Genomic DNA, 15344 nt, shown 5'->3' with positions numbered 1-15344 from the left:
AACCCACATTTTACTTTTTGTAGTTTCTCTTTGAATCAGTACATTTAATTTTTACTACAGGCTGCATATTGCTAATTTGTATTAACCAGGTTAACAGTAATGTTTGCTTAAATGATTGTGCTGGAATTCAGATTCAGAGCACGTTAGAACGGTTCTAATGGTAAATATTTACATGGAATATGGAACCACATCAACAAAAAACACACAGTAAAAGGACTCAGGTTGTGCAAAACACTCTTGCACCCCAGACTGTTCTATTTAAGTGCATCTCAGTTTATTCGGAGACATTTCATGAGTCAATTTCCAAAGCAAACAGGTCAGAGTGGGACGTCACCAGCTTCTGTAATGACATCGGACTGCAAATACAAGATTGAAGTGCTGCATACACACACAAAAAAAAAAAAAAAAAAAAAAAAAAAAAAAGTTACAGTTTTGTGCTTTGGTGTTGAAAACAGCACACTCCAAATGCTCTTCTCAGCCTGGTGTAAACTGAAATGAATGTGGGCATCAGAAGAAAAAGTAGTTCCTTTCCAGTTTTCCTGACCAAAATGGATTTAAGTATGCTATGCACAAATGTGCATGCACGTGTGTTTTTTCTTCCCTTACAGCTAAGATTGCAACTTGAACCCACCCAAAGTGTAGCAACCTGGACAACATCAGTAGGCACAGAATCAGGGTTTTTTTTTTGTACGTGTGTTTTTTTATGATGGCTTCCCCAGGTTACAGTGAGACAATAAACGCTACACACATTCTACAAAAAGAGTGGGTTGTACGTCTTTGGTTCCGATTCTCAGCAGTCTCCTGAATAGAAAATAAAAGAGGATGGTGCAAGAGGGTTGCCATCAGCGAGATATTTAGATATTTAGCTGCTCTGTCATGTAGACTTAAAAAAACATGCAAAAAAAAACAAAAAAAAAAAAACCCACAGGGTCATGCCACCATTCCTGGTCGCTTATTACCAGCTCTGTAATGTGCACACAGGCTAAATATCGAAAACTACCAATCCTTCGATATGACGCTGCATCAGTATTTATATCAGGAAGTAAATCTACGTGCCAGGATAATGGGAAAAGAAACTGACAACGAAGACGACTCAGTGGCATTCAGTGTTGATGGGCAAGGATGAAGTGAGGAGTAAAGCACTACCCTGAGTAAGGACAGAAAGCAACCGAGGAAAACTGAAGGTCATGAGGACCTCATCTGAGTTTGGACACTAATGTCACAAATCACAATCATACACATGTAAGGGGGCGAGATTGTAGCCAAAAAACACTTTTCTACAAGCCGTGGTGTAGAAATTGGGAATGTTTTTTTTTTTTTTTTTTTTTTTTTTACACAAACTGTGGTATAGTTCATATATTAGCAAAATATATAAATCAAAGTGAGTTTTGAGTGCAAGGTGAAGAAATGACATTATAAACCATAGAAAATCAGCACATGGCATTGAGATTGGAGATCTGAGGGGTCTGAGCACACAGCCACTTTATACATTTTAAACTGGTTCTAAAAGTTCTAATTTAATGGGGGGATAAAAAAAAAAAAGGCATAAGAGTCTATAACTCAGCTGAACAAATTTCCTCCAGGCCACCGATTTAAGAAATTCAGTTGAGACAATAAGCAAAAGACCACAGGTTTTGTGATGAAGTACAAAAAAAAAACCTAACAAAATAAATTATTTTGAAGCAGAACTGCACAAAAAAAAAACAAAAAAGATCCTTGACAGTCGGTGCTACAGTGCAATTCCCCTTCAGGAGACCAGCACCTCTACTATGGACACAAACAGTATACTGTGCCAGGCACTTGGGATTCTAGTAGCAAAAGATGCTATCCTGGCCCCTGCTAATACCTGCAGCCATGGAAAAACAAAAAACAAAAAAAACAATTCACCATGCCGTCTTCAGTCCTGCTAAATGCAACACGCCAAATCCCTGACCAGACTTTCCGTTTTCATCAGAAATATTTCTTCATAATTTTGCTAAAATAACTGCATTTTTATACAAAAACGAAAAAACGAAGCTCATATTGGAAATGTCCCCCCCCACCCCTCATTGTATTTACAGAATCCTCTTCCTGTGAGCTATCGGCCAATGAATGCTCATCCCGTTAGTGTCACGACGTCAGTGGAGTTAAACGTGTTTTAGTGAAAAGCTTAACCAACGCGGCAGAGTAGGAGGAAAGAAAAAGCTTCAATTTTTTATATAAATACATCAGTATCATATCTACGCCTTTTTTTTGTACATACTACATACTTTTGCAAGTATTTTGTTCAAGGTATACATGTAGGACTCAGCCGCTGCCATTTATTTCCATTAAGGTAAGCGGAACGAGAAGCTGCATAGGGATGGGCTCTCGCAAAAATGACACGGGGAGTCCGGAAAAACGCAAAGCGGTTCCCCTAGCTAAGCAGAAGCTCCAATGGCAGGGGATTTGGCGACTACCTCCAAGGGAGTGTATGTGTTTTTTTTTTTTTTTTACAAAGGGAATTAAAACATTTGAATTGATTAATAAAAACCACAACTTTCCACTTTCCCCCTCATCCTCTCTAACCTTCAACCAACCTAACAGGTCTGATTAGCATCACACCCCGAACCGTTGTTTGACGTACAAATCAGGGAGTTTTGGTCGTACGTCTCTTTTCTTTGTTTTTTTTATACAATGGTGAGTGTGTGTGTTTTCCAGAGGGCGATTTTGTTTTCTGATTTGCTTCGTTTCTGTTCTTCTTTCAATGGACGAATAGTGCGTTCACGCCTCGTTCTCCGTCGCTGGGGTGTTGTTGGCCGTTACCATGGAGTCCGGTTTGCGAGTCATTCGGTCCAACTCCGCCTGGACATCAGTCAAAACCGGCTTCTGCCCTTGGGAAACAGAGAGGAAAGAGACAAAGTAATCTCCTGTAGCTTCTGTGGGGACATAAATGGACTGTGAGCGTATGGAGTTTGCAGATGCGCAGTTGGCTCCCATGCCATTTACAGGACTCATGCGAGCAATAAACAGATGAAGAGGGTAGGGGAAACAACATGCCGTTCTCATGTGAATTAAATGCTTAGGTGCTCCATGACATCAGTGTTCAGATCAAATGGTTAATGTTAAAAACAAAGGTGGAAGCTGTGAAGTTAGATGTGTAGCATTCGGCGATAGGCATGAGACAAATTTATCGTGGCTGAGATTAACTGTGTTTTACAAAATTTGCTATTTTAACTGTAAGGAGGCCTGAACTTTAACTGTAAGCTTGCTAGGCCAGCTCCATTAATGATGGACAGTACTTAAAATCACACTAGTCTCAAAACACTGTTCGATTATAAACTGTCAATTAACTAAGTTAACATTTATAAGCCGGACTGTAATGCGTGTAAACATTTAGCCTTAGTGAAATGCCTTTTAGAAAGGTATTTTCATTCATTTCACTATAAAACACTATTGGATAGTTCTGTCAGTCATATTGTCTCATGCCTTTTCAGTGCGAGTGGTTTTATGTCAAAGACACTGAGTTTCTTCATGCCAACAAGCCTTTCACCAATCCTTCTGGTGTCACAGAGGAACCACGTTGTCTTCTTGGTGTCTCCTTTTCTCTTTGGGCTCTAGGAGTAAACCTCCAGACAAGAGCAGGGTCCAAAGGCAACAACAGGAAGTGTGTGTAGGGAGTTTGGGGGGGGGTATTGGAGACGCTTTGTGAAAGTCGTACCTGTTTTCTTGGCGGATCCCTGAACTCCTGCTCCAGCTCCAGGACCAGGGCTCCCCGGTGAGCCAGACTTTTTGCTCAGCAAGCTGTTGAAGAAGTTGGCCAGCACCCCCTCATTTGCAGCTGCGCCTGGAACAAAGCAGAGGACCAACATTCAGAAAAAGGCAACTAAACAGCTTAAAGAAAGTAAATACTGAAATTATATTATTATGCATACCATATTTATTTGCAAGGAATTAATACAAGTTTCCCTAGCAACCAGAGAATTTCCTGCAAAGCATTCCAATTTCTCACTTAAATGTGAAAATGAGCACAAATGTATTTTTCTTTTTGTTCAGTCACGCAACACTCTGAAGAACCAGCGGGTTAAAGCTACAGACACCACAGCTGAGGAAATCTCATTGTGGGACTGGATAAAAGTGCCTGGAATTCTGCACCGAGGCTGAATTTCGGAAAGAGGTTTCAGATACAGTATTAGGGGACCAACAAGAACAACAATTCCAATCAGCTAAAGAAAAAGCCAATACCTCTCCAGCGGTGCCAACAAAGGGCTGTGGGAGCAGTAATAACATGGCTAAACATTAAAAAAAAAAAATGCAAATAGACCAGAAGAGTTTATGAGAAATTGATTATGCGCATCGACGACAGCAAAGCCCACGTGGGACGAGGAAGAAGGGGTGTTGCAGACTCACCCTTCATGTTGGGGTCAGGTTTCTTGACCGTGGTCATGGGTGACACACTGGCTACGTTGGTGGGCCCAGTACGACCTGTAGGCCGCGGAGACCCAGACGCAGTCCGTGCAGGGGACTCCTGGAGGACAAGGACAAGGGCTGCTTAGAAGCCCTTTCCCCATAACTTTTATTCAAATTTCCTCAAAAATCACACTTACTGTTCCTCTTGTGGGTGTGGCTGGCTGTTTGGCTAACAAGGACTACAGAAAGGAAGAAAGAACAAGCTTAAACGAAACACTTTAAACAGATACCTGTGTTTAAATGCTAAACATGAAATAAACAACAAAACATTTTAAGGAAGTAGAACATAACTATTAATAATCAACGGGCATTAAATTCTAGTGCCAGTTTCATTCCTGGTGTTTAAGAGGACATACCGAGCTCAGCACAAACAACGAAGGCTAAATATGGACTCGTAAATTCATCCAGTCGGGAAAAATCGCGTGCGACCGACACAAATCCAAATGGCTGGGACCCCTGACTATTAACGGACCTCGCCAATACAAAGAAGTCATGTGACCACCAACCTGCTGTTTCATCAGGAACACCTGCTCATCTTCAGCGCTGACCTCTTTATCTTGAACCAGCTGGACAAGGGAGAACAGTATTTAACTGTGGTGAAATTTATCTACAATTATTTTGCCAGTTGCCAGTTGTGCCCTATTTGAAGGGACTGGTCACCTTTCGTATCGGAGGCTTCATGATGACGTCCTCAAACGGATCTTCAGGTCTGATGTTTGTGAAGTTTTCATGCAGGATTGCAATCTTCTTTTCGTTGTCCCATCCAGATGGACTAAAAGAAGGAGAAGCGCTGCTGTTCAGAAGCCCTTGACTTGTATGAGCTGCAATGGCTATGCATTCAACCATATGTAGGTGCATCTTACATGAATACAGCATCCTTCTCCACCACTAAGGCAGACGTGGTGAACTGGAACTCGTACAGTTTGTGCACTATGTACTTGTAGAGGAGGTCCAGGTTCTTTTCCTCCTTTACAGAAGTGAAGATCAAGGCAGCTCCATCTGAGCAATGTTAAGGGTCCAACAGAATGAAATATCTCGCAAAAAATCCTTTATAAAATATGACAGTTGTTACGCTTTGACGTGAAGGATACAGCGTAGACAGAATTGCCGGATTTGGGACTGGATGTAGTCAAAGTGTTCCTCTCTGTAGTCGTGCTCTTTCTCCAGCACGCTGACGGCGTCACACTGGGGGAGAGAAAGGGAGAAGGGAATGGCTGGGGGACCTTCTCTGTGCTGGTGTTCGCCCGTCAGCAAGCGCGACGCGGGATCCTGCGGTTGGTCATAAAATCACCGCGGGGAGGCGTGAGCTACGCCTGCTTGTTTCTGGGTGTGTGAAGGCACAGTGTTAACCACGCCTGGTAGCAGAAGCCATGTAATGGCATTAGACAATTACAACACGCATTCATGTGTACAGTCTCATTACAGCGGCAATTTTAATCTCTTGTAATCAGAACCTGCTTACACCCTTAAAACCAATACATTATTTACAGGAATTGTTTTTTAATACTGTCTACATTATTTAAGATATATCACATAAGCCAGAGACTTAAAACAAAGTGCAAACGTGTATCTGCACCACAGTGGACACTGAAGTGTTTGCACAGGGAATACAGAACTTCTGCCATGGAAAAGGGATCGTTTCACATCCACTGAGGGAAATGACAAATGGGATTTCCCCAGGACAAGGGACGAGGAGGAGAGCCGTATTCACGGAAATGACATCAACGGCATTCACAAACCACAACGCTTGGCGCAGACAGGAAGTCCTGTCAGCGAGCAACTGCAATGCTTCAGGTGGTCAGTAAAGTTACTTTTTTTTTAGGGGAGGGGTGGGAAATTCTCTGGGTGGATAAAGCAGGAGAAACGGGAGGTATCCGTTCCCCTTATGACATCATAAAGGGCCAAATTCCAGATCTGAGCTACCGCTCTCTGAACGGTGAAGCAGAATGACCAAAGCACTCTTTACAACCATCGCCATTTCAGGACCATAACCAGGTTAGGGGAAATTGTATAATCTCACAAATTGAAATTTTCATGATAGGGGACCTTAAAGATACCTTTCTCACTTTGCAAAAAAACAGAAACTATATTAAAGAACATATGAAGGCATGCTATCTTTGGAGAAGTAAATTTTTAAAGAATCCCATTGCAACATGATGTCCACAGTCAACGTCCTCCCAGCCAGGAGGGCCTATGAAATATAAATAGTCCCGGCTGTCACTGACTAGGGATATGCAGTAGCCTAGGGGTAACACACTCATCTACGAACCAGAAGACCCAGGTTCAAACCCCACTCACTACCATTGTGTCCCAGAGCAAGACACTTAACCCTAAGTTTAACCCTTTAAGAAGCAGTTGAAAACCCGCTTATTACAAAAAGTATCTCAGACAAATCTAACACTTACACACACACATATGCAGACACACTGCACAAAACAATACAAAAATATATAATAATAATAATAATAATAATTTTTTCTTCGTCTAGCACTTAATCTCCGAGCATGCTCTTTGCTGACAAGTTAGGCCTTATCAGGGATCTTAGTTTTTGTAAACTCAAAATCTATAGAAATCGAATGAGAATTGCTGGTGTCTTCCTCCTGTAAGTCGCTTTGGATAAAAGCGTCAGTAAAATAAAGTTGCTCCAGGGGGGGACTGTCCCTGTACCTACTGATTGTAAGTGGCTCTGGATAAGGGCGTCTGATAAATGCTGTAAATGTAAATTGCTGGTCCTCCTCGGTGCCCTGGCCGCTGATTACCCACTGATTTCCTCTTTCATACAAAACCAAGTAAAATTCAGGTTTGTGTGGGTGAGGGGGGCTTCAAAACTTGTTTGCAAGTCACCTCACACACACACACACACACACACACACACACACACACACACAGACACTCTTTTCACCAGCACGTCTTCAAGTCGTTCCTGTCCAATCTCACACATTTTATTACAAAATATGTTTACAACATATTCAGCAGTGGGAAGTTGAGTATAAACCTATAAAACAACAAGAAGGAATTAATTAAAAAAAACACTAACTGAGGGACATTTTAAGGAGAAAAGAGGCAGCGGTGAAAGCCACCATTGAGTGCATCTTCGTCATGAGGAGCATGTGAGAAGGGGATGAGGACCAAAATGTGTGCCACACAACCCAGAGGCAAATCACTGGGACGGGGGAAAAAAAAAAAAAAAAAAAAAAAAAAAACAGGGAGCATAACGTCCAAATGAAGACACGCTGCAGTGCCTGCCGTGCTCCAACCCTGGCTGGAGTGGCTGGCACCGGATCGCACGGGTTCAGGAGACACCTTAGATCAACAGACCAGAACATTTTTTTTTCAGCCTCGCCCCTTCGGCACGGACGTGTATCCCAACTGAGACATGTCAAGAATTCACGGCATCACGATTGCTTAAGTTGACGTGAGAAGCAACACGCACCGTGCATCTGTGTAAGCGCCATCTTGCAAGCCGCGAGAATCTTGTGGCTAAAACCATAATCTGTAAAACCATTTGAGATAGGAGGTGCATGCAATGACGTCTCTGCTCACCTTTGTGCAAACTATTAGCACCGGAATGCCCAGGTTGTGCGTCAGGACGTTCTCGCCGAGGGGCAGCAGCACACTCTCGTCCTCTCCAGTGGCAGCCGCTGGGGTTCTTCTCTGGGGAGAGGACGGCGTGGCTTCTTCAGGTTCTGTGTACTCCTGGAAGGCCTTCACCACTGTAGAAAATCAAACAGGCATCCAGATTCACGGCCTTCCAGCCAAACACAGAGAAACTACGCTCTCAATCTCACTATATATCAGTGGGGAGTTGTATAAATCAGTGACCAGTTGTGTGTCTGTAATAAATTAAAAAAGAAAAAAAAAAAAAAACACGAGGGTGTAGCCTGTCCTCGCAGAACTGCTCAAAGGCGAAGGAAGAGGAAGCGCTTCCTCAGGAACCTGTGGAATGCAGCGGCAGACGACGCAGAAAACCCACCCCCGCTCGCTAACCCACTCGCAAACAAGGGCGCTGCGCTTCTGAGCATGTGCAGCAGCCAAAGGACGCGTGGCCCCGCTCACAATCAGACAATACGACAGTATATATCCCACTATGCAACGGCACAGCATCGGTCTGGCTAAATCGAAAGAAAAAAAAGAGAGGGGTGGTAGTAGCCTAGCGGGTAACACACTCGCCTACGAACCAGAAGACCCGGGTTCAAATCACACTTACTACCATTGTGTCCCTGAGCAAGACACTTAACCCTGAGTGTCTCCAGGGGGGGGCTGTCCCTGTAACTACTGATTGTAAGTCGCTCTGGATGAGGGCGTCTGGTAAATCCTGTAAATGTATAGTGTGTAAACTGCATGATTTGTATAGCGGGTACACGAATTTGTTTAAGCTAAAGATAAAGCCATATGCTGAATTTGGGCCTCTGTTGTTCTGGTGAGAGCTGGAGCAGTTTAAAAAAAAAAAAAAAAAAAATCACATGGTCGTGCACCTCAGGCTCCGCCGTGGCCTACTAAAAAGCTCTGTTCCATTCTCCAAACACAGAGCGCACGCCCGCGCGGCATGACCCGGAGACTGCCTTATGATACCTCGGACTGCCTTTGAACCCGACCCGTAGTCTCATAAACCCAGACAGCTGTTCCTGATATGCACAGATGAGCCGGGATTGTGGGAAGGAGGCTATTACACGCTTGTTCGACTTTGCTCGAGTCAGGTGGTGTACAAATAAGGGCGCGTCGGCCAAAAAGCTGCGGTTTGCAGACATCGCCGGTGGGATGTCGATATTATCCGGAGAGTAACTCCGAAATGTCTAGGTTCCTAATTTAAAACTTTCACTTTCGTCCCGCCACTTCAAACGTCTGGGTGTGTCACCGATCCAAAAATCCAAATCCACTTGTATGTTGACATTCAGCGTTCTCAAATTCACTTTCGCTCAATATCTTCCAGAACCACCCAGACTACACACGATTTTGCAATATGTGGTGACATTTCACGTGGTGACATTGTGTCAATACAGGGACATCAAATGTCCATAATTTGATGAGATTGATGAGATCCCCGTCAATACACACCCCTAACACAGACCACAACCAACGTGGTGGAACAATATGTGGCAATATATTTTGATAATTCCCTGATATGCTGGTATACATTATCAGTGTATCAGAAGATCAAATCTACTGAATGCTCTCCAGCAATAAAGTAAAAAAAAAAAAAATGTACTATTAAAATTAATCACAATATCATTATACTGTCGAATCTGTTGGTAGGATCACATCCAGGAAGCATTTCTTTTGATTATAAAAACATCATTTCCAGGCGCGTGGCCCTCTGCACTCACTACAGCGTCAGGAGGACGACCATGATGCAACGGCTCTGTAAGAGGCGCCGGACATTCCTTTCTCGTCCCCTCCCTCTACTCCCACGCTGTGACTCCGCCCACTGCCGTTCTCGCGCCACTCCGCCGCGCAGAGGTGACATCATCTGACACGCCGCCGCCAGAAGCCCTGCGAGAGTCGCCTTGTGAGCTATTAGCAGGGCGGCATTCAGGGCGGGCACCCATTCAGCTTCAGGCCGCGGCTTACCAGTATATGCCAGGCACCGCTGTGCCAGCCTTTCAAATTCCGGGGAAATTAAAAATTCCGGGGAAATTAATCCCACAAAGGCAATTCATATTCTCAATGGGGGGAAAAAAAATACAGTCTAGATAAAATAATTCACAAGGATATTTTATTGTATCGCAGGATTCTTTGTCGTTCTCCGCCCCTTGATTAGAGAATTATTTTAATTAGAATATATGAAATCTGTAATTCTAAGTACTTCTGCAGCTGTTGCATTGCACCGAGATGGATGCCCGTGACCAATTGTGAGCCAGATCATCTCACTTCCTCATCCTCCCTCCACAGTTCCACTTCTGCACGGGCCATTTCTACCACCAACAACAAGAAAGAACCAGCAGCTCTGGATCTGAATTTACTAGAGGATTGAAAAGGGGATTCTATTTCTTTCCTGGAAAAACGCACACACAACTTCCTTTCAGCGCCAAACATTGCGGTTGGTGAATGGTGTTGATGATGTAATTTCTGATAATACTCGCTGTCCTCCTCCTCATTAGCATTTAAAGCTACAGACACCGAAATGGCATATCTCATTGTGGGACTGGATCAAAGTGGCCCACGGCTGAATTTCGGAAAGAGACTTACAGTATTAGGGGACCACCAAGGCCGAAAAAAATGTTTGCGTCTGGGGACCTTTAAGATTGCTTCCTTCATCCTTATGTACCACACACTCACGCGTATCGTATCTTTCGGGTGAGACCCCTCTATTTACTGAATCAACACTGTGAGCGTCCTATCAGCCAGTGAGTACATCTTCAGACAGTGTGACAGGGGGGGTAAGGCACGTGCCAATGCAGACACACTATATTCAAAAGTAAAAAAAAAAAAAAAAAAAAAAACACACACACACACCATAGTCATACAGCAAGGGACATGTGCTAATCTATCCCAAGAATGATGGTTATGAAGCATCACCGTGCGCAAAAGAACACTAGTACTGCAGAGAGGTTCGAATTTGTGCTATGAACTTCCTTTTAGGCGGGGTCTTCCATGCACATCAGGGGGGGTAACACACTCGCCTATAAACCAGAAGACCCCACTTACTAGCATTGTGTCCCTGAGCAAGAAACTTGGCCCTCTGAAGTGGAGGGACCTGGACACCGGGAATCTCATCGGTTTTATTCAACTTATCGGAGGCACAAGCCTACGATACGTTCCTGAAGAACTCTGAAAAAAGCTCAGAGTTACCAAAACAAGAACGGACGCAGAGATCTCTGTGCTGAACGGTAATTAAAATACAGAAATTATTATGCAGTCGGTCCGATCCATATCAAACCGAGCATAACGACGAAGACCGTAACCACCAAGAGGTGCTACTCAAAATGCTGACCTGTTTATAACAATTTTAACAACTGCTCCATGACTGTGGACAGTAAAAAGTGAGGGATGCCTTAACTAGCCGATGTTCAACACAGTACACACAGTGAAAAGTGTCCTCTGCATTCATCTCCCTTGGTGAGCAGTGGGCAGCCATGAAGGGCGCCCGGGGAGCAGTGTGTGGGGACGGTGCTTTGCTCGGTGGCACCTCAGTGGCACCTTGGCGGACCTTCGGTTTACGGGGCCGCTTCCTTAACCGCTAGGCCACCCCAGTGTTAAGGCATCCCGCAGATTTATTTACTGGCACATCCCAGCCCTAAAATAACCAAATGCCCAGGAACAGCCAGATAGTATTTCAGCAGAAGGACCCCGTGCTCTATTTAGGATGACGCAGCACTTACTTCTCTGCTCCATTTCCCGCATCTCCTCCGGAGGGATCTTCAGCTTGTCCACGTGGTCGCGAAGCACACCGGCCCACTTCCTCAGGGACTCCATGATGGTCCACGGCCGCGACATATCCGCCACAAAGACTGCCAGGCTGTTCTTCAGCGACTCGGCGGTCAGCGCAAACTTCAGCAGGCCTTTGTGGTAAAGGTCCCCGTCCAGGATCCACACGTTGCAGCGCGTCAGGTCTGCCGGAGGTGGGAGGGGGGAGGGAGCGAGGGATGGGTGTTAGGGCGGCGGCAACTATCTAGGTACTAGCACTGGTTCAAGAGATGAACAAGGTGTGGACGAGACGCTTTAGCATTTAACATGTAAGATGCTCGACAGACACACAGACAGACGCATTTGTTATGTCGTGTCGCAGGCGGCGCGTCCCTCACCGTCTCGGTCCTCGTCATGGACACTCAGGTACAGGTACTCCAGCCCTCTGCCCTTCTTGTTGTGCTCTGCGCCTTGGAGCTTTGCCATAATTGTCGTCTTGCCCGACCCATCCTCTCCTGCAGGTTTTTTTTTTTTTTTTTAGCACAAAAAGCCGCCACCTCAAAAACAGGGACCGAAGCCGCCCGGGAACCGCCGTTCCACCAGCGGCTTCAACAGCCTTACGGCCCAACTCAAATACGGCCATTCTAAAAACGCAGGTTTGAAGGTTCAACTCTTCCCTGCACACAACACAGCAAGTCCGGCAGAATTTCCCGCGCCGGCGAATACTCACCCAGGACCAGAATGTTTTTCCCAGACGGCAGCTTGGAACTCGAGCGCGTGGAGACCTCGCTCAGGATCGAGGACCTTAAAGAGAACCAGCAGGGCCGTGTTAATTATGGATGGATGCGGACTCGGTTTGCACATGGTGCCGGGTGTCCCCGGCTGAACACAACCAGTTGTGCCACCAGTGACCGCTAACCTTGTCCAGGAGTGACAGGCGACCTTGGTCATTAGTCGCAAACCAAAAGTACAAAAACAGCCATGCATGTAATAATTTTTTTTATTCTCTTTTTATAATGCCAACTCAATCATGCATAGAATTTGTCCTGTTTTGTTTTTTTATGGCTCACGAGTCGGATTAGAAATAGGTAGAAAACTGGTTTGTCGTGATTTTGCGACATTTACGAGCCAGAGCTGTTAGAAGACTCGGAAACGCGAACGCTCCTTGATTTTTCCGCCTCGTTTCGTTGTAAATCTCGGCGTGGACACGCCGCGTATTCCTGGCCCGCCTCGCCTTCGCGCTGCCGCCCGGAGAAACGCACGGGAAAGTGCCGTTTTTGTGGGTTTTTTTTTTTATATATATAAATTAGGGATTGTTGACGACGCGCTTCGCGAAACTCTGCTCGGACGCCGCGGCTAACGGGCCGCTGGCGTCCTGAAGCCGGACCCGGGCCGGCGCCCGGCGGCGACAGGCGCCCCGCCGGCGGGGCTTGCGAACTGACCAGAGGTTTTGCCCCTCCTCGTCCTCGGCGCCGTTCTCCATGGCGTCGCCCGGCCCGGCTGCGCCCAGGAGCTTCTTCTCCAGCACGGGAGCCATCTTGTTTCTACAGCGACAAAGGGAGGCGCAGCTCGGACGCCTGAGGACCTGGGTGTATTTCACACTTAGGTCCCAGTCATGGGCTTGTGACAGTATTAGTAGATGTCGAGTTAAAATCACACCAAAGAAAAATAAGCGTGGGTGTTTAATAGCTACATATAAAAGTAAAACAAAAAAAAAAGATGCCGAATGTTTAACGCTGCAGTATTTACGTCAGCAATTGCGGTCAGGCATGTCAACGGACAGCTCTATACGCGTTGGCTGGTATGACGTCATCTTCCTCAACAGCCAACGGAGCTCGGAGCATAGAAATAGGTGCGCTAGAGAGGCCACGCCCTGTGCGCAGACTCCGTTATGTAGGCGCGACAGGTTTTAAAGGTTTTAAAACACAATCTTACACAATTTCATTCATCCGATCAACTAAATGTGTTACACAGCCAGTTGATCAGATACCAGGTAGGTACACTATCCTTCAAAAGTTTGGGGTTATTTCCTATTATTATTATTATTAAATCCAAAGCATGAGATAACGATGCACTAGATGATTAGTGTGAAGAAAGACAGTTTTACATTTGTGGCATTTACCAGACGCCCTTATCAAGAGCAAATTACAGTCAGTAGTGACAGGGACAGTCCCCCCGGAGACACTCAGGGTTCAGCGTCTTCCTTGAGGGGACACGATGGTGGTAAGTGGGGTTGGAACCTGGGACTTTGAGGTCTTTTGGTTTATGGGAGAGTGTGTTACTCACAAGGCCACTAACACCCACAGTTTAATTGCTTCTATAATCAGTTTAACTATTTTCTGCCGTACAACAAACTGTAACCCAAGCCTCATTCCAACCCTAACTATATCCCAGAACCAAACCCAACTACAATGTCTGGGATGGAGTTTTAACCCTTTTGGTGTCATTGTAATTGGCCAAAAATGTATTTCTGAATGACTTTAAACTTTTACATTGTAGTGTATATATTATTTTAGTAGTAAAATGGCCCATTAAAAAGTTTAGATAATTTTTATTTTAATATAATAATTGGATTAATTATAAGTACTCCACTTATATATATATTACATTTACTGAAAGAAAACACCTTAAACATATCGTTCATAAATGAACATATATGTGCAGGGCGTGGTCCTGACCAGTCATTTCTGATTTAAAATCATGTAGATAAACCGTTCATCCGTAACCGCGATACTCCAGCAGTCAGCTGTCCATATAATGAAGTCTGCTTTTGCATTAAGAGTTAAGGCATAAGACTTCTAGCAGAGATATTTCTCTGAATATATGCCATGCACCCACTAGAAGTAATCAGCATTGCAGGACGCACTCAGAATCTATCCATTTTCCTGAATGAGGGCTTCTCTTTCTCCTCTCGGTCTCACTCAGCATTCAAAGGAGGAGGGTGGATGGAAAGAGCTTGATGGTCCGAAATCTCACTTTGCTTACATTGTACATATTCACAATGCAGTTTGCATATTAAATGAATTTCTCAATTAGACGCTGTTGTTTACATGTTAAGGGCCTATCAGTTTTTGATTATATGCAATACAATTTTCCCCACCAAAAAACATGAAACGGGTCTGAATAGAAAAAGAAAGCCTGAAGTAATGATGTAGTCGAACCCACATCTGCTGATGCGCTGGATACTGTATTAGTGTGAATTTGACCATCTTTATTGCTTTTCCAATGATGTCTGGAGTGCGCTTTTCTTTTGGAGACGTGCCCTGCACACATTTCATTCCATTATCCCTCACTGTGGCTGAGGATTCAGAGGAAAGGCTTACAATATGTCTTTAAAAAATAATATAACTTAAACTAACTTACTAATTTGTTTTGCGGGTAATAATAATTGTGGTGCATTTTTGCACGAAGAACACTAGAGGCCGCTGTCGTAAAAGAGACTTTTCGTCCATGGAAACCTTCGACATTTTTGTCAGGACCGGTTAGATTTGATTTGTTATAAACCTCTCACGGAGTACAGTGATGTTGCCGCATTGGTTATTTAAGTAGCCTCCTAAAAAATATTGCGGAAA

The 15344-nt window shown here is 44.6% G+C and overlaps 1 protein-coding gene across 2 annotated transcripts; it reads right to left on the bottom strand.

Annotated features, from left to right (window-relative positions):
• Positions 1–1284: 1284 nt before the first annotated feature.
• dync1li2 (dynein, cytoplasmic 1, light intermediate chain 2) lies at positions 1285–13459 on the bottom strand. 2 transcript variants are annotated; one of them, XM_028956164.1, is made up of 13 exons: positions 13215–13459; positions 12503–12576; positions 12171–12287; positions 11748–11978; positions 7972–8141; positions 5520–5613; positions 5292–5427; positions 5089–5200; positions 4935–4994; positions 4566–4607; positions 4369–4486; positions 3680–3805; positions 1285–2852 (listed from the first exon to the last, which is right to left on the bottom strand). In XM_028956164.1, the coding sequence occupies exons 1-13, from the start codon at positions 13307–13309 to the stop codon at positions 2743–2745; spliced, it is 1485 nt and encodes a 494-aa protein (XP_028811997.1). In that variant the 5' UTR covers positions 13310–13459; the 3' UTR covers positions 1285–2742. The 2 variants fall into 2 exon arrangements, with proteins under 2 accessions (XP_028811997.1, XP_028811998.1); XM_028956165.1 differs by having other exon boundaries at positions 1285–2847.
• Between the last annotated feature and the right edge of the window lie 1885 nt (positions 13460–15344).

Source organism: Denticeps clupeoides, chromosome 16 (genome assembly GCF_900700375.1).
Source record: "Denticeps clupeoides chromosome 16, fDenClu1.1, whole genome shotgun sequence".
Classification (NCBI taxonomy): domain Eukaryota; kingdom Metazoa; phylum Chordata; class Actinopteri; order Clupeiformes; family Denticipitidae; genus Denticeps; species Denticeps clupeoides.
Note: the sequence above shows the minus strand (reverse complement) of the source record. Positions and strands in the feature narration are given on the sequence as shown.